Source organism: Coturnix japonica, chromosome 10 (genome assembly GCF_054131305.1).
Source record: "Coturnix japonica strain WE chromosome 10, WE-NBRP24, whole genome shotgun sequence".
NCBI classification, from domain to species: Eukaryota; Metazoa; Chordata; class Aves; order Galliformes; family Phasianidae; genus Coturnix; species Coturnix japonica.
Genome location: NC_140672.1, coordinates 1663045 through 1682074, shown reverse-complemented (window position 1 = coordinate 1682074; position 19030 = coordinate 1663045). Strand labels below are relative to the sequence as shown.

The 19030-nt window shown below is 46.4% G+C and overlaps 1 protein-coding gene and 1 long non-coding RNA gene across 3 annotated transcripts; one reads left to right on the top strand and one right to left on the bottom strand.

The window, feature by feature from the left end:
• The first annotated feature begins 544 nt into the window (after window positions 1-544).
• On the top strand, window positions 545-17789 carry CDS2 (CDP-diacylglycerol synthase 2). Of its 2 annotated transcripts, none has more exons than XM_015883014.3 (13): window positions 545-665; window positions 8504-8646; window positions 8852-8948; window positions 9077-9174; window positions 9791-9930; window positions 10016-10074; window positions 10701-10783; window positions 11765-11852; window positions 12044-12112; window positions 12367-12519; window positions 12839-12958; window positions 13583-13686; window positions 13984-17789. In XM_015883014.3, the coding sequence occupies exons 1-13, from the start codon at window positions 597-599 to the stop codon at window positions 14111-14113; spliced, it is 1353 nt and encodes a 450-aa protein (XP_015738500.1). In that variant the 5' UTR covers window positions 545-596; the 3' UTR covers window positions 14114-17789. The 2 variants fall into 2 exon arrangements, with proteins under 2 accessions (XP_015738500.1, XP_015738499.1); XM_015883013.3 differs by having other exon boundaries at window positions 8498-8646.
• LOC146759122 (uncharacterized) lies at window positions 17785-19022 on the bottom strand. The gene is made up of 2 exons (XR_014932228.1): window positions 18800-19022; window positions 17785-18088 (listed from the first exon to the last, which is right to left on the bottom strand). It is a non-coding gene; the product is annotated as an uncharacterized LOC146759122 (long non-coding RNA).
• Window positions 19023-19030: the final 8 nt, after the last annotated feature.

Genomic DNA, 19030 nt, shown 5'->3' with positions numbered 1-19030 from the left:
GCCCATCGCCTCGATGTAGCCAATCGCAGCGCTCCTCCCTCGCTCTGCGCTGCCGTACCCACAGCCAGATGCTCACCCATCAGACCAATCGTGACGCCGCTAGCACACCTAAGTCCCGCCCCCTAATCCCAGTCGAGCCAATCAGGAGACGCAATACAGCACCGCCCCCGCCTCGCCGTGAAGCGATGGCGGCGGGGCCTGTGAGGCCTGGCAGGAACTGCGGGCCTTAGAGAAGGCTGAAGGGGATTCCCTATGTGAAACAAAGCCGCCATGATGCACACAGCCGTTATAATGCACATAGCCGCCCATACACGGCGCTCTCCGCTCTCAGAGCCATTTTTCCCCCTCCACCACCAGCTGCGCACCCATCACAGCGCGACCCGCATCACATCCGGGTATAAAGTGGGCATGGCACCCGCATCACATCCGGGTATAAGTGGGTGGGCGTGGCCACCACCTCATAGCCCCGCCTCCCTCTGGCAGTTCCGCTGTTCTGATTGGCTGAGGGCTCCCGGTTTTCTCCCTCTCCCTGGCAGCGGAGGGCGCGCAGTTGTGGCCGTGCGCGGAGCCGAGCGGAGCTCCGGGTGGGGAACGGGATGAGCGAGTTACGGCAGCGGGTGTGTGGGGATCGGGAGCACGAACATGAACGTGAACATGAGGAGAAGGTGGGTAACAGCATCGGGGTGAAGCCCTTCTGCTGAGGGATGGGGGTGTAGAGGGGCTGGGCCTTGGTTCTGGGGGCTGCCCCTGACGCAGAGGCCTTAGGCCTGGTGTGGTGTTGTTCCTCACTCTGTGGTATATGAGGTTTAATAGAGCATCCCCAGCTGGAAGTGGCTCCATAGGGCTCCTCCTTGTGTAGAAATAGCGGTGGTTTAATGGGGTTTAATGGTGGTTTGATGACGATCGGCCTTGAAAGGGAGATCTGATGGTTTTCGTGTAGTGTTTCTTTCTGCTTCCATCCTAAATACTGTGTTCAGATCTTGGTGTTGCTTAGATCAGCTGTGCTATCCCATCCTGGGATGTGCCTATGACTGTACATCCTTGTGCATCCCGAGCTGCTGGGGGCACCCAGCCCATTGCAGGGGGTCTCAGGTCCAAACCCTGCTGTGATTCCATGGTTCTGTGATCTTTAAGGACCCTTCCAACTCAAATCCGCATCATTCCGTGGCTGTATGATCATCCAGGACCTTCTCAGCCCATTCTGTTTCTTTAAGCATCCTTCCAAGCCAAACCCAAGTCCTGTGATCTTTAAGGAGAGCTCCAACCCACAATGACAATAGCAGGACACGGGGAAATGGTTTTAAGTTAAAAGAGGGAAGATTTAGGTTGGATGTTAGGGGGAAGTTCTTCACTAGGAGAGTGGTTAGGTCCTGGAACAGGCTGCCCAGGGAGGTTGTGGATGCCCCGTCCTTGGAGGTGTTCAAGACCAGGTTGGATGGGGCCATGGGCAACCTGATCTATGGGGTCTCTATGGGGATCTATGGGGTCTCCTGGGCAACCTGATCTAGTAAATGTGTATGTTTGGTGGCCCTGCTAGGCAGGGGGATTGGAACTACATGATCCTTGAGGTCCCTTCTAACCTGGGTCATTCTGTGATTCTGTAACCCAAACCATTTCAACTGTTCTACAGCCTTTAAGGTCCCTTCCAACCCAAGCCATGCTGTGATCCTCTGCTTTACTCAAGTGTAAAGGAACAAGAGGAATAAACAGTCCAAAAAGAGTTTATCTAAGCAGATTATAACCTCAGGATCACAACTGGGGGGAAGAGCGGTTCTTTGCTGTCTTCCAGTTCAGTGCATTGGGGCAGTCCAATGCTTGCCCTTAGTAGCACCGTGTTGATATAATTCCTCTGCTGATGCATTAAGTGTGAAGTTGTCATGCAAAACTCTCTTCTTCAGTCAAAATACTGGTTTAAATGCCAGGTTAACGCTTGTTGGGAGCTGTGTTTGAGTAAACTTGCTGGTTCCAATGTGCTTAAGGTGGGTATTGAAATGGAGAGCACAGACAGCATTGAGAATGGATTTCCTTCGTGTAGATCTGTGGTTTTGCCTTGTTTTTGTCTCTTATATGCAGCCGTCCAACATCCAGATCTCCATAAGACCGCTCTTATTTCACTGCTGTGCCCAGAGCAAGATGTAACCTCTAGATAAGCTCATTTGTCTCACTTGGAATTGACTTTGCAGCAAAAAATCTTCAGGGACTTTATATATTCCAGAACTTCAGTGGGAGTTGGAAGGCGTCCCTCAGAAGCCTGCAAGCACCAGTGCTGCTTCACTGGTATGCAAACAAACTCCCTCAGCCAAGCTGCGATCTTGCTTTAGCTGCTTGTGATGTCTTCCTAAGGAAGGTCAGAGGGCTGCTATTTTGAGTGCAATCCTGTTATCTTCAGGCAAGTACACTTTTTAACCACATTGAGCCTCCTAAAGGGCTTCTCTAATATTACCTTGGGGTTGATAGTTTGAAGCGTCCATAGGAAAGAGGGTAATATTCGTGTTGGCTTGAATGAGTTGCAAGGGGGGGAAAAAAGCTGTTTTCAGCTAATGAAGAGCAGCTCCTCCAAGGTGCTGAGCATCATGTCTTAATAATAGCAGGCAGCTGCAGGAGGCAGAGAATTTCCCCATGCTGTTACAGCAATTCTGGTAGGAGGTTACCTGGTAACAGCAATACTGTATTAGAAAAACTATACAGCATTGCATTCTTAGGGCAATAATATGCTTCTGTGGCAGGCTTGTCTTCTATATCATTAAACTGTTGTGTTTTAGAGCTTGGTAATGCCTGGAAGAGGCTGGGAATGATGGATATAAAGCCAACACAGCAGAATTTCATGTGCTTTATGTGCCCAATATTGCTGTCAGGAGAGATCCCCGTTTCTGCTTTGTCATTCAGTTGGCATTGCTGTAGTTCATCCATGCATATTTGTATTTTACAGAAGCTTATCTGCTCAACTTTTCAGCTTATTGAAAGAAACAAGTGAAAAGGAGATGGAAATATCCAGGTTGGTTTTAAGAGTAGACTCGGAAAGTTGTGTTTTTGACTCAGTTTGATAGCGGAAAGGAGGAGGGTGGTTTCACTTTCTGGTCCCATAAGCCTCGCACAGCGTCACAGCTTTGATGTTGTCCTCCCCTTTGACACAGAGCAATGCGTGTAGCAGAAACTGTGCTGCTTCAGTTGAGCCCATCATGCAAGAACGTTCCAAAATCAGTTTTGTAGAGCTGTTGTGCAACACGCAGCCTTTGTCTCAATACGAACAAGGCAACATCTGTTTGATGAGTGAACTCCATCTGATCTCTCTAGTTTAAAAAGCAGGGAAACTTGTGCTTGGTGCCCATTCTTTTTGCCCAAATAAGTGCTGTTAACTGTTGATGTTGTTGGGAGATGATTGATACAAGTTCTATTTCTTGTTAGATAAACCCCTTCCACTTTGTAGACTCATTCCTTTGCCTGGCAGACCCATGCTTTATGTAAAGCTGGAGGTCAGAACCTTCTCTCCTGTGTTGTGACGATCCCATGAAATCACATTCCAGATTGAAGAGCAAAGGTGTAAAACAAACTTGTTTCACAATGTGTGAATGGAGCCTCAAACACTTCTGCTCTTCTAATGGCATCCTAAGATCCCTCCTCAGCAGTGACCTGAGAACAGAAGGTTTTCCCTTTTCTTTTTTCCCCTTCTTTTGCTCGGACATTGCAGTGGTGGTTGCCTGAAATCCAGAGAGGATCTGGAGCATCTTTCCCATAGAAGGAGCAGAGGGCAGGGCTATTTAGAGGCAGGCTTATCTGAGCTGCAGCTCACACCCTTACGTCACTTGTGGTTGTGTTTACCCACTTCTTTGTCACAGGCAGTCAGTGTCTTGCTGGAACATGCTGTCTCTCTTCCTGGGCAGCATTTGTGTACTGTGTTCCACCTGCAGCAGTCAGGGATGCTCATTTCTTGTAGAAACAGTGAGTGCAAGGAGTGTTGTTTCATTGGCACGAGGCATTAAGGAGCAAGGGCAAAAGGTTTCCATACTTAGGTTTTGTTTTCCTTCAGGTGCCATTCACTGCTTCTTTTTGCTCTCCTTCGAACAGCCTTCCTCCTAGTGATGCCAGACAAGTTTAACCCCTGGGAAGATGTTTGAAGGATTGGATGAATCCTTCCCATCTGCAAGGACTGAGCGAGTACGGAGACTCTCAGCACTGAGCTTAAACACTGTTACTCAACCCTTTGGGCTGCTTCAGAGCTGCCTTTTGGTTCCCATCTTTATGTAAGGGTGAGGTGATTTATTTCTGGCTGCCCCAGAGGGCCACATTTCCAAAGCTCACCTCTCAGCAGCATTGGGTGAGTTGCTGTTATCTCCAGGCAGGTGGCTGAGCTGCTTGCTAAAGCATTCTTATAGAATTGGGAGCTTCTTCCTGAGCTCCTTCTCACTGCTCCAGCAGTCTGAGGTTGAGGTCAGGGCTCAGCCCACTGACAAAGAGGGAAGCTGTGATGATGTGCTTGTGGTTCCCTTCCTGGAGGGGCTGTGTCCTTCCCTAAACAGATCAGCTTCCTTGCCTACCGACTGCATACTGTACATGTAGCAGTGAGAAAACTACTCTATCCTCCTGCTGGTTTTTAATGAGCAGTGCTGACAGCACATGCAGACAAATCCCTTAGGAAATCACCTTCCGTGAAGGTGTATTATTTCCATGCAAACCATGACACAAATACACGTTTCCTTTCTTAACAGAAAGAACATCTGCCGCTTCCCTTTATATTGAGGACATGTCTGCAGAAATATGGGGGTGAAAAAGGATTATCCTGCCTTCTAATACTGTTTTTACCCCACACGTGTCAGCCTGTGTCCCTGCTGGTGATCTCCTTCATGTGAATATTCTCTGGTTTGTGTTTTCCAGGGTTAGAAAGACTATGATTGCCCTTTAGAACAAGCCCCCTTATGGTAGCCATGTCTTCAGAAGTATGTTGGAATTACTCTTAAGCAGACTGAGCTGAGTCCTTTCTTTGATTACTTCAAATAAAGCCAGCAGGAGAGATGGATAGAGGAATGGGAACAAGATGGCATCACAGGCAGCAAATTAACTGGACTAGTAAGATGTTTTTCTGGTTAGGCCTTGGAAAAACACATCTAACTCTGAAGGAATTGAGGGTCAGATGCCATCAGCCGCTGCAAGCTCTCATTTTGGAGGACAAAAATAGACTTTTCCTGTACTAACCTTCTGATGCAAATAAAGTACGTGTTGGTGCAGAGCAGTTTGTTCTCTCTTTTGTTTCTCACAGCTCTTCCAAATAACAGATCAAAACGTTTGTGTGCAAGGTGGGGTAGAACTGCTTTCAGACAACGGATCTCAGAGGTGCTTGGGAGATTTATATCTTGTTTCTGTCTCTGCAGGGATGGTGAGGGCTGCTGGCTCAATGAATGCTGTGATAGGAAGGGGACACCAATTAAAGCCAGGAGAACCCAGCACTGAAGCCTCTAAAACATCCCTTCAAGTGTTATAAGGGAGGAGGCAGGTTGTGTTTTTAACAGTAGGAAGTTCTGAGTAGGAATGCCAGAACAAGCAATCTATTTTTGTGCTCATTTGTGTACAGTAGCTTCTCTAAAGGACACAAAGCTTGCTGCATTTATCTTTCTTGATATCCTGGAATATACAGAGCCCAGAGTGTGTGCTGAGCTGGGGACCAGGCAGAGGATTAGGCAGATGAGTCACAGGGATGTGCAATTTTACATCAATCATATTTGCTGACACTGAGCTCAAGTTCTCCTGTCAGACAGTTGTTCTGCTGAATGCAAACTATGCATACCTCTGATCACATCCCACTGGCAAGCTGAGCTTGCTTGTGTTCAAAATAAAGTGAGTGGCTTCGGGAACATGAGATGGCAGTGGGTGTTTTCGTAGTTCTTTCAGCCTCTGTGCAAACATTTACCCTTTTTGTGATGTTATCTGCTACTGGTTTCAGTGCATAAGCGTGCCCTAATTTCTATGTTTTTTCAATTGAAGTATGTTTTTCAAGGGGGTTGGGGTAAGGAGTTCCGTATCACCTTGGAGGCTGGAGGTCTTTAGCATCTGCTGTCGGGTAAAGCAGTGAGAAAGGGGGATGGAGGGCAGAGCAGGCAGCTTTAATGGACACGGGACATTAAACCACTTCAGAAAAACACTGAGATTTTCATATCCGAAGCTGTTAGGTTTGTATCCATCAGACTAATTATCTTGGCCTTGGTTCTGTAAATAGCAGAGGCTTTAATAGAGTTGTTGTTCTGGATGTCAATTTCAATGCCTCAAAAAGCAACTTTATTCTTTAATGGTGTATTGGCTCTTTCCATCACTGTGTTTTGTTGGCCTGGCAGTAAGTCTAAATAAAGCAGTGCTTTGCTTCAAGCAAGGTGCACAAAGAATAGAATTTCTTCATTTAATCTACCAGCACTGAATACTGAACTGTATCTCTCGTCTTTAGGGTGGTAAAATATCAGCATCTCTACAAGAAACGATCATTTGGGCTATGGCAGAGATTTACTCTGCCCATCCCAACAGCTGCTAGCTTGGCTCTATGCAGCATCCCATTCTTCTGTCCCTTGAGCTATGCAGTTGCTTTTATCCTTCCTATTCTTGGCCAGGAATGGAAGAGAGAGACATCTGTGCTCTTTCCCTTCCTTTTGGTCCCTGAGCACTCTGTGAAACTTTTGATCCTCTGCACCACAGACAGGGAACAATTTGTCTGCCTTGCACTTAGCCCTGCAATGTTAGTGCTTTGGGAATAAGATGCAGGGATGTTGGCTTGGGTCTGCAGTCTCATTTCAGCCTTTAGTCCTTTTATCACATTGCCAGTGACTTGTGCAATTCGATAAATGCTTGGCCTGCATTAAAATTCTAGTTAAGGTTTTTGATTTTAGCTTGCACAGATAATGGCTGTTAAGTATCTATGTGCTTCCATGCTCATTTAAATGGAATCAGTCACGTTGATTTTGCTTTCATAGATCCCTCCTATTCTTGAAGGTAACTTGGAAGTCCAGAAGGAGAAACTGAACTAAAGCCAGGCTGTATTTCTTCACCCCTTCGTGAGTGCAGGCAGAAGTGTTTGTTTTAGATCTCCTCTTTGTCTCCAGCCCATGGGAATGGGAAGGAGCAAGTGCAGAGCCTGGTTAGGAAGAGGCATCGTGGATGCGATGGGTGCATTGCTGGCTCTTCTTATGCCTGCAGAAGCACCATTGTATTTTTAGCTGCCTCCATCTGACAGCACGAAGCTGTCCTCGTCTGTTCTAAGAACCTGGCCTGCAGCCCATTGCTACCTTACAGCTGGGGAGCAATTATCCTTTCCTGCCTTAGCTAAGGGAAATGCCACTTAAGTCTCACTGCTCCATTGAACTACAAATACCCTCTCGATTTGGGTGCAGCAAACCACTCCCAGTGTTTATATTGTTGGGGTCTCTGCTTTCTGACTATGGGAGAGCCCAGAGGGCTGCAGCATAACAAAAAGGATGAAGTTGTCCTGTTTGCAGAGCCCATAACACTTGGCTTCCTCCTGTTCTTTTCCCCCTCTTTTTCCAGGAGTTTAAAGTAGCTCAGAAGCCAAATGCTCTGGGTTCCACCTGCTCATTGGTCCCCAGTGATTGGCATTTTCCTTCCTTGCTTCAAGGATCATGATGCTGAAATGAGGGGCAAAATATACCTATTTGGGTCTGTCCTCTATTCCTTAGCTGGGTTAGAGGAAAGGAGTGGGAGGTTGCTTTTTCTACCCCTGGTCTTCAGTAACCTCTTGCTTCACCTTTATTTGTTTACTCCCAAATGCAGGACTTTGTGCTGGGCTCTTGAGCAATAATACAGGGGGCAGGAACAGCAGGTGGTGTCTCTTTCCTCTACAAGTTTCTCCTGTGGCCAGAGAGGATGACTGGGCTTGAGTGATAAGCCATGTTCTTCCTCTTCAGCTTTCTGAGGATGGGCTCAGTGTTATTTTTAGTACCCACATATTAAGTTAGCACTTAAAAAGTCTGTCTGGAAGCCTTGAGCCTGTCTACTTGGAGGCCTTTCTTTCTGTCTAATTTGGGCAATGCTGCATTCTTGGAGATCTGCCTGGGGATTGAGAGACCTTGTAAAAATTCCTGCTAACAAGCTTGTGTCCCTCATGCACTTGCTGTACTTTGAGATGCTTCTTAATCAACTGCAAAGTGTTTTTAACTGTTAGAGGAAACAGATCCTTTCCTGTAGTCACTGTTGAGGATGCCAGAGTGTAAAGTGCATCATGGAAATCACCTAAAACATGTAATGTTCGTGTTCTAGGTGACTGGTTTCCTGTCCTCTTCCTCCCCTGTTTGCAGAAGCAGAATGGCAGTAGGTGTTGCATCCTGAAGGGACCTTGCAGCTCCCCACCCCTGGTGTGAGATGGTTGCCCCCTTCAGCTCAGGCTTCCCCAGGTTCCATCCAGCCCGGCCTTGGGCATCTTCAGGGATGGGATACTCACAGCTCCTTCACTGGGCCAAATTCATCATTGTCACTGCACCTAATAAAGCTTTTCTCTCTCTTTAAGTTGCAGGAGTCAGAATCTGAGAACAAGCTGGATGGAGAGACAGCATCAGACAGCGAAAGCAAGTCTGAATTTGGAGGATCACCCCCAGTGCCAACATCGGATGACACTCCAGAGGTCCTGAACAGAGCTCTCTCCAACCTGTCCTCAAGGTAGCCCTCACTCAGCATTGTTCTGCTCTGCTGCCAGGACCCTTGTGTTTGCCATGTGGCTTTCCATGCCCTGGCAGTGTGGTGATGGCTGCTGGAAGTTAAATGAACAGCTCCTGTTTTCATGATGCTCAGAGAACAGAAGTGCTATCCTGCTTCATTACTTTGTTTTGGCTTTCTCTAACTTCTTTTCTTCTCTATGACTTAGATGGAAGAATTGGTGGGTAAGAGGCATCCTCACCCTTGCAATGATCACATTCTTCTTCATCATCATCTACCTGGGACCCATGGTCTTAATGACAATAGTAAGTATTCACAGCAGTGGAGGAGAAAGTTGCTGGGGCTGACAACCTCCTGTTTTGGGTTGCTTTGTCAGTTTTTGAGGAAGGAGTTGTTTCAATGCATTACATCTTGCTGCTGTCTCTTTGTGCAGGTAATGTGTGTCCAGATCAAATGTTTCCATGAGATTATCACTATTGGCTATAATGTGTATCACTCATATGACCTGCCCTGGTTCAGGACACTCAGCTGGTGAGTAGGGAGACTACTCGTCTCCCATTGCTTGTGTGCAGCTTCACCTCATTGCAGATAGGAAGCTCCATACCAGAGCCCATGGGATTGCTGTGTGTTGACCAGTGTTATATGTTAGCAGCTCTTGTAGTGGGGAAAAAAGCTTTCTCTAGATTGTGATCTATTTTGATAGAACTTGTGCTGATATAGTTGATCCCATTGTTTATGAAGCATGAATGTTTGAGTCCCATGATTTGTGCAAGGGACAGCATTGACAGTCACTGCTAAGTGACAGAAGTGGTTGCTGGGATGGATGTTTGTGGGTGATTGTGAAGCAGGGCTGAACTGGCTGCCAGAGAGAAGCTGGGGAGAGAGAGAGCAGTGCTTTTAAGGTGTATGGGTGGTGCTTTTAGCATGCAGGAATTCAGAGGCTTGTTGAGGAGTGCCACCTAAAGGCAGGCAGTCCTTGTGCATCAGGAGGCCAAAACCATACAATGTTAAGATCCAATTTAAAGTTCTGCCCATCACTTGCAGGATGATGGCTCTTTGCAGTGTATAAAAGCAATGCAAAGCCACTTTCTGTGTTTCACTCAGAGCCTTTTAGGGTTCTGCTAATGAGCATCTGCCTTTTCCACAGGTACTTCTTACTCTGTGTTAACTACTTTTTCTATGGTGAGACTGTGACAGATTATTTCTTCACCCTGGTTCAGAGGGAGGAGCCCCTACGAATTCTCAGCAAATACCATCGCTTCATTTCTTTCGCCCTCTACTTAACAGGTAGAGACCACATTTTCTGTTTTTAAACCTGTTTTAGTCTTGAAGAAGTGTTTCCTCCATTCGCTCTTTTTCTGTCTCTCACCAGGTTTCTGCATGTTTGTCTTGAGCCTGGTGAAGAAGCACTATCGCCTCCAGTTCTACATGGTAAGGTTAAACCTCAGCTGGAGGCAGAATGATGAATAATATAGGCTGCTTGAAAATGTTATGTAGATAAATACATGCTTCTGTACTGCCTGTGTGCTGTAATGCTGCCCCAGAGGAAAGCTGCTGTGAGTAGACTGTAGATCTGGGGAGATAATCTGATTATTGAGTTGAGTGTAGATTGCCACTGGGGTTGACTGGCTATGTTTCCCTTTTCCCAGATGTCAAAGACATTGCTACTGTTTGACCATCAGTGTATTTAGTTGTGCTTTCCAGTTTAATCAGCACACAGGGATGCAGCTTGGATATCCATCCGTCTGTTGCTTCTCAGCTAGTCTGGAGGCTGACTGAGATGTGTGGGATAGGAAAGGGCTAAAGAGCACTTGCTCTGGCAGAACTCTACCCAATAAAGGTCAGCTCTGGGCTTGAGCTGAAGAACATGCCACAAATCACTAGGGGTGGCTGTTCCCTGTTCCACCTAGGGGTGTTTCTCATGGTGCAGGTGCATGCTAGCACATGTGCATGAGCTGTTCTCAGTCTGAGGTAGCTAACAGCATCTGATTTCTGCCAGCGGTGCGTGTGAGCGGTGTCTCAAGGCAGGCTGGACTGCATGCTGTCTTCTCTTCCAGTTTGGATGGACCCATGTGACGTTGCTAATTGTTGTTACCCAGTCGCACCTCATCATTCACAACCTGTTTGAAGGAATGATATGGTGAGTTGCTGTGTGTTCTGAGTTGCTTTAATTTCTGCAACCTCATACAGATTATCATAGAATGATTTGGGTTAGAAGGGACCCTTAAGGATCTTCTCATTCCAATTACTCTGCTGTGGGCAGGGATGTCTTTCCCTACATCATGTAGCTTAAAATTCTATCCAAACACCATAATAAGGTCTTCCTGGAACCTCTTACCACATTTTGAGTGAAAAGCTTTTATTATTACCATTATTCTTAACAAATGACCGAGGACAAAATGCTTCCTGTTCCGAATAGAAGAGCAAGATATTGAGCAATTCCTCAGGTATTTAGGACTCACTTTGTGCAGAGAGCTGTATTAAAGCATCTGTAAATTGCAGTGCATCTCAGGCAGCGCTGTCTTTCAGTGAAGTGTTTCAGTGCCTTCGCTGCCCACCCATATCTAGCAAATGGACAGGAGAGTGCTGCTCAGCACTTGGTATTGAGCAGAGTTGCCAGCATAATGTTAAAAGCATCAGAGTGAAAGAAGGAGATTGCAACCTGCTGCCTTCCCCAGTTTACTCCTGCTGCTGTGCAGAGGGGAAACCCTTTTCAGGATAAGTGCTTTCAATCTCCATCTTCCCCAGACCAGCAGTGCCAGGAACTAATTTCAGCTGCTCTGTAGATTGCATGTTCCTGTGTGCTCCTCAGCCAGCCCAGAGTGCTTTGTGAGCAGCCTGCTTACAGCTGAAGTGTGGCCTTTCTGAGGGAAAAGAAGGCAGCTACCTAACAGCATTGCACGTGTGACAACAGAAAATGTGCTTAAAACAATCTGTTCAGGGTGCACAACATGCTCTGTAGTCCAGAGTGCTGGAGTGACCTCTGAGATTGTCCTGAGAGCTTCAAGTCATTGCTCCTAATGTGTGTGATTGCATTGGATAGGGAGGTATTCATGTGATATTTAAGCCTTGGTGTTGTCTGATTTGACCCTTCAAATGGTTTTGCTCTTCCCCCATATAGGTTCATTGTCCCGATCTCCTGTGTGATCTGCAATGACATCATGGCATACATGTTTGGCTTCTTCTTTGGCCGCACCCCACTAATCAAGGTTCGTAATTTAGTGAACAGAAGATGCATTTTAGCTTCTTCAGGTCCCGTGCTCCCTGATCTCCAGTTTTGTGGCTTTTCAGAGGTCTGAAGCAAGCCTCCAAATGAAACTTGATGCGTGCAACAGTCTGTGTTGCAGTGAGCATAGGTGCACAGTTTGTAACGATCCCCTTCTTTCTCTCCCTTTGGCAGCTGTCCCCAAAGAAGACCTGGGAGGGTTTTATTGGAGGGTTTTTTGCCACCGTTTTGTTTGGGTTACTGGTAAGTAACAATTGTGCTGCTTATTTCTTTGGCTTCCCTATGTAAGGTGACAAGGTTTGGGCTAAAAAGTGCACACAACCTTTAAGCTCTACTGGCTCTTCTCAGAAAATTTACCTTTTTCCAACTGACCTGGATTTGAATTGGTTTGTGGTTGTGTTTTGCACTGTGTCCCTTAACAGCATCTCTGCCTCATTGCTCAGGAAGACGTTAATTGTAATTTCTCTTATTGCATCTTTATTTCTTTCCTTTTGAAGCTGTCCTATGTGATGTCTGGGTACCGGTGCTTCACTTGTCCAGTGGAGTTCAACAATGACACCAACAGCTTCACAGTGGACTGTGAACCATCAGAGCTATTCCAGCTACAGGAGTACAACATCCCCCCGGTGCTGCAGTCTGTGGTGGGCTGGGTAGGACTCTATTTATTGAGACCTTATTTATTGTGATAGGAACATGAGGAAAAAAGATCAGTGTTTTATTTTGGTGGTATTCAAAGGGAGATGACAAAGGATGATGGTACATCCAGAAAAAAAGGTGAGGAATTAGTGGTGTTCCATTTGGATTGAAGACTCAGTGCAGCTCTTCCAAGTCTGATGGGACATGAACTCATTTGAAAAGCAGCTTGCCTAGAGCGTGGGTGAGAGAGAAAGATGGGCAGGAAGTGAGCAGTGCTATTCTAGGTGGAAATCCTTCTCTGACATGTTGTGTTGGCTTTTTTCTCCCTTGCAGAAGACAGTCCGGATGTACCCCTTCCAAATCCACAGCATTGCATTGTCTACTTTTGCCTCCCTTATCGGGCCATTTGGTGGCTTCTTTGCTAGTGGATTTAAGAGAGCCTTCAAAATTAAGGTGAGGATATGCACCGTTATCTGCAGTAGATTATATAAAGACTGAAATTGCCACTCTGAACAGTCTCTCCAAGAAGACAAGTTGGGAGTTTTGGGAAGGGAGAGAATGTTCAGTAACAGAGCAGTGGGGCATGATTCAGTTTTTGGGTATTTTTTGCTTTTTTTTTGCTTAGTTTTATTTAATGGATGTGGGGAGAGGCCTTAAAATCTCAACTGCAATATTCCAGACACTGCTTTGGTGCAGAATTGGAGGTAGATGATTAAAGCATCCTGACTCAGTCAGGATATTCTGCAGTCTGAGGCTTGCTTTGATGTATTATAGGCTGGTTTTAGATACGGACGGTCTCTATGCAGCTAAGATAAAGGCAGGGCACATTTGCAAGAGATCAACATTGGCCTTCCTTGACCTGTGAGTGAAGCCTTGTAGTCCTCAGGCACTGGTGGCCTTCATAAAGGAGAAACTTTTAGAACCAGAGGAGAGATCAAGCAAAATTTCTTCTTATTCAAACTTTTGACTTCTGGGAAGAATTAGAGGAGGGGTGTGAGCATGGCACATAAGTGTACTTAAGTAAATACAGGTAATGGGCATCTGAAATGTTAATGCAATCCTTTCTGCTTTGCACAGGACTTTGCCAACACAATTCCAGGGCATGGAGGTATCATGGATCGCTTTGACTGTCAGTATCTGATGGCTACCTTTGTGAACGTGTACATTGCAAGCTTTATCAGGTATTTATTGCTTTTCAGTGCACAGAAGCTGTACTGAAGGAAATGAGGAACTGAATTTACACGAGTGTTTTTATTCTAGAGGGGGAGCAGCTGTTAATAGCACAAAATCCAGGGCCCTATTGAAACAGATTAGGTTTGGTTGTTGTTGGTTTTGTTTATAGCTCAGCATTCTGTCTCTTTGTAATCCATTTTCCCCATCTCCAAATTGGATTCCCTGGGAAAAACTACTGTGAACGAATAGGCATTTGGGTTCCCAGAGCACTGGGACTCACTGGTAACAATGTCTTTGTGTTTCAGGGGTCCTAACCCAAGCAAACTGATCCAGCAGTTCTTAACCTTGAGGCCAGACCAGCAGCTGCACATCTTCAACACGCTAAAAGCACACCTGCTTGACAAGGGAGTGTTAGTTGGCTCAGAGGACGCATAGACAGCCATGTGATTTGGAACAGGACTGAAAACAGACAAGCCTCCCCACGGAAATTCCTGGCTTGCCTGATTTAAGACAATAACAAGGCCTCATTTCACTGTAACTTTTCTTCCTTTCTTGGTAAATGTCTGCATTTGTGTTGGTTTTTCTTTTTTTTTTTTTTGATATATAATATATTTATATAGCTTCGGTTCAAATGAGCAAATCTGAATTTGTAGCTGGAAAGGAATGAAGAATTGGAAGGAGTTGGGTGAAGTCAGAGGTTACAACTGTCCTTGTGGTCAGTTCTCAATCACTGATGCAGACGTGGGTAGAGCTGAACTTTTCCTGTGAGTGCTTTTATGCAGGGAATACACAACTGTACTGTCCGTACAGCTGGCTCTGCCTATGGGAGCCATGAAGATGAAGCCATACAGCACCCCTGGGTGCTGTGCCAGGCTGTGTTTGTGGTGGCAGCTCTGGAGACCTTAATTTTCTCCAGTGGTAACTGTGAATGTTCACTTTCCTAGGAGGTCACATACACACATGCCTGTGTGCAGCCCCTTGGAGATTCTGCACAGCAAGCACAAGGCTCAATTAGTTGGAAGAGGACCTTGTACTAACCCAGCAATAGTTCCTCTGCCCAGTTGGGCATGTGTCTCTATTGTCACTTGCTGTTTCTGCCAGTGCTTCCCACATTCTCCTCTTCTAGCTGATATTTTGGCTAATAAGATCTTTTTTTAACCTATGAAATAGGAAATTAACCAGGGAAGAATTGAGAAGCTGGTAGTTGCTTGTGGGAACATGGGAGGTTCAGATTGCTTCAAAACTGCATCAAGTAAAAAGGTTTTAAAGAACATCTAAGTTTCATTGAGTAAATCCTGCCAAGTAAAAACAACCTTGTAAATAACCTGGTTCCCATTTCCTCACTCAAATAACCTTTAAGAGACATCAAACCACGCTTTTCTTTGTCTTTTCCATTTCTTGATGGTTGGAAAGCCTACACTGGGATATTATACCCAGCTTGGAGAGCAGTTTCCAACTTGGTTTTGTTTCTGAAACATGCAGGTTGGGGCTCCAGCATCACACAGGTGCTGTCAGCTGGGTATTGCATTTTTCTTTCAGGGATCATGGCTGTCACCTGTTTGTTACTTGAGTTCTACATGTTGTGCTGCTGAGTTTTCCCACGGTCTGTGTTGCATTTCAGTCTGGGTTCATTTACCTGCAGGCTTCTGTCCTGCTTTGCTTGCTGAATCTTGTCACCAATAGGTTGCACTTAATAGCTGGTGGTTTTATCAAGCTGTTTTCCTTTATTTTGTCATACTTTTTAACTATTTTAACGAGCCCTAAAGGTTGCACAACTTATTTGCTCTTTTAGTGACCACATAGTGAGATTATCCCCGACTTATTCTAGGTTTTATGCAATGTTCTCATGGAGATTTTACTTCTTCTCATAATTTGTGCACAAGAGAGAGAAAAACTTTTCCTTATTTTAACCCAGGGAGCAAATGTCAGGGAAAGATAATACAGAAATACGTTGTTTTCAAATGATTGCTGTCATAAACCTTATACACAGACACTCCCCCCCCTTCACATGGAGACTTTACATGCTGCAAACCAGCAAAGCATCAGCAGGAAGTAAAACACCTGCAGCTTTTTCATATTCTCCATATTCTGATTCTGCTCTTGCTTTCATCCACCCTAATAGAGTGGACAGGAGAGCACAAGTGTGCTTGTGTAAATACATGAGTAGATCCCAGTCTTTCTCTTCTTTCTCTACAACTCTGTGTTGTATATTCTGCTTTATCTCCCTAAACAGGAGCTGTGGGGCAGAAGTGTGTGCCCGTTGCACTGCAAATACAGGTGTTGGTCAAGAGAATGCACTGTATAGAAGTAACATCTAATGGCAAGGCTCAGGGCTGCTCTATGGGATCAATTCAGGATTGTGTTTCATTAACACCAACAGTAGAGATGCTTTCTTGGATCAGTTGTGGAGCCTGATCTTATCCAGCCTGAATCAGGCAGGGATTTATTTAGTGTTGGCTCAGAGGATGTTGTTCCAAGCCCTGCATTAGAAAAGCAGAGGGGAGAATGAAAATGCTTCCATCTTGCTTTGCACAGAGAAGATATTCGGGCAGCGTTTTGCTATGATTTATCTGAATTCAGGTAGGCCAGGTGAGGGCTCTTGAACTGGGAATAGATTTGGAAGCAACAGGGTGTTGTGTAGTCCCTGAAAGCAGCTTTCCCTGTGGTTAGATGAGCTGGTGCTCTCCTGGATTCTCACTTACACCTGCCCAAACCCCTTATACTGTGCTATTGGGGCCGAAGTATGTCCTCAGAGGAAGCTACAGTGTTGATAGATACAACAAAAGCTTACTGCTCTTTATAACCATGCGTTTATCACACAGGTCTCTAGTCTCCTGCTCAAACCTTTCGCCCTTCTTTAGTTGTAATTAGCGGGGCAAAAACAAACCCTAACCTTTGTGCATGCTTTTGATTTGAAGTAGCATTCGGGCTTTATTCGTGGTGCAGTGCTGCGTGTGGACGCTGGAGGGCAAAGCAGCCGCATTCATGGGCTGTGTTGTGCTATGAGAAGCAGCATTGATGCCTGTGGGTGACTTTCTGCTGAGCTCGCAGCTTCCTTCTTCCTTCCTCCCCAGCAGTGCAGAGAAGGGCGAGCTTAAAGCTACATGGAAATGGTGCGCTCAGGTTTAGTTGTAATCGAATAGGACTGCTGCATTCATATGGGAAATAGAGGAGGAAATGGGAGGAGAGCTCTTCTCACTGCTTTAAGCCTTGCAGGAGCTTAGCCTTGCTGCCAGGACTGTAGCTTTGGAGGCCACATAGACACTGGGTAAGGCAGTGCGTGATCCTTATGTGGTTTTCCATCTGCAGGACTCAAGCTTGGGCATTGCACAGTCGTTTTGCTCTCATTGAGCTCCATAGCTGGAGCTGTTCCTCCTCTTGAGCAGCAGAGCAGCGAGGCTGAACTCTAAGCATCCATTGTGGTTATCTAGGGTAGAGGATCGGATGCTGGTGTGCCCTGCAGCATTGATGGGCTGAGTGGTTGAGCACTGAGTGGGTTTGGGTGAGAATTTGCTTCTCTGAGCCTGGCTGTGGGTGTTACATCCTGTACCCACCTCTGTGTGCTGTTTAGGCCTTGGTGGTGATGGGCTCTGGAACTTACTGATGCTGACATGGAGGGGTCTTTATGTGGCTCACAAAGCTGCAGATCCCACAGCATCAGCCAGCACTTGGTGCCAGATTGGGGACTGCCAGTGTCAGAGATGTCCAGGTGTGTTCTGATGGCAATGCATGTCCCCATCCCTCCTCTGCCCACTCAGTCCTATAGGAAGAAGGCAGAGCCCTGTGGAACCATCCCTACACCTCATCCAGACCTCTCTGCCTCACAGACAGCATCATATGAAGGCCCCCTTGGTTCTGCCCTCTGTACCCATCCCCAGCTGCATTCTGTGTTCCTGTAGTGGTTGTAGGCTCCTATTCTCCAGACCTGACCTGGCCATTCCTCCATCTGCTTCTTTCTCTGTGCATCGTTCTTTCAGTTCATGTTTTAGCTACACATGTAGAGTTGCCTTTCTTTGACAGGATGTCCGAATGTGATATATTGTATATTTTAAAGTATTTACCCTATTTATATACTATATGTTACTGTTAAATAAATATAAGTTCCATTGTCTATAGTGGAGTTTTATTCAGCCATGCAAAGAGAGATCCTGCTTTGCTTTCCTATCCCCCATTTCTTGCTCTCCTTCCTGGGGTGCTGTGGGGTGGGAGCTGCCATTAGATCACATCCCCATCCCATAAAGGCTGAAGGAAGCACTGCCACGTGCTGCACACCCACTCTGTGTTTGTGGGCTGCTTGCAGGCACACAGCATTGAGCTGAACTGTATAGGTTTGGGTTGAAGCTCTTGCTGTGCTGTTTCCTTTCCGGAGGGGAGGGAGGTGCAGTGTAGCATCCTGTTCACACGGGGCTTCTGTAGAAAAAAGAAAGAACAGATTGAAAAGAGAGAAGAAAGAAATCAAAGCTCACGACTCCCTTAAGCTCCCATTGCTTTCTACAGATAATATTAAGAGGGAGGAAAAAGTGATGCTCTGCATTCAGGGCTCTTTGAGTACAGCGGAAGCTCAGCTGACTCCAGCTGCAAATTCATTGTTCAGAATTGAACCCAGATCTGCCCGATCTGGCTGTGAAGTCAGGCTCCATCTCCTTTCTTGAGGCTGAATTCCTCCTGGATTGAGGCTGTTAATGGTGGCTGCGTGCAGCTCAGTGCACCCCTGCTGTACCAATGGGGATGTGACAGCATGGAGCTGATGGCTTCATCCTTTTCCACCCCAGCTCCCCACTCTGCTCATTCTGCTTCTCCTTGGGGCAGCTTCCCCCTCTTACAGGGCCCCATACATGAGGAGACTGAGGCTGCAGCCCCTCATTGTCCCCTTCTGCCCCAACACCAGCAGCATTTCCCCCAAGCAGCAGCTCCATTTTGCAGGTACCGCTGTTACAAACCAAATGCAAAAACCCTAAACCACGTTTGAGTCATAGAATCACAGCATGGCTGGGTTGGAAGGGACCTTACAGCCCAACCAGCCCCACCTCCGGCTATGGGCTGATTGCCCCCCCCACCAGCTCAGCCTGTTGTCCCATCCACAGCCCTGGGACACCTCCAAGGAAATGACCCTCTCATCACCTGGGGATGCATTCAGACATTGAAGGACACCATCGTGCTTGCAGCTGTTGGTTGCTTCTCTTTGCTGCCCATTTCCCAAAGCCCTTCTCTGGGTTTTGCTGCTGCTCTGAGTTCAGCCACTTCCCTAAATTCAGCCAACTGCAGCCCTGGGTTCCTGGTGTGGGTTGGGGCCACAGCGCTGCGTCCCCACGCAAAGTGGAGCAAAAAAATTAAGGCAAAAAGCAGCGCCTT

What these genes read in the sequence shown, in the direction of transcription:
- CDS2 (XM_015883013.3), top strand. Translation starts at nt 597, where the DNA reads ATGAGCGAGTTACGGCAGCGGGTGTGTGGGGATCGGGAGCACGAACAT. An exon ending in CCATGGTCTTAATGACAATA is followed by an intron (nt 8,949 to 9,076) that starts GTAAGTATTCAC and finishes CTCTTTGTGCAG; the next exon opens with GTAATGTGTGTCCAGATCAA. An exon ending in TGCAGTCTGTGGTGGGCTGG is followed by an intron (nt 12,520 to 12,838) that starts GTAGGACTCTAT and finishes TCTCCCTTGCAG; the next exon opens with AAGACAGTCCGGATGTACCC.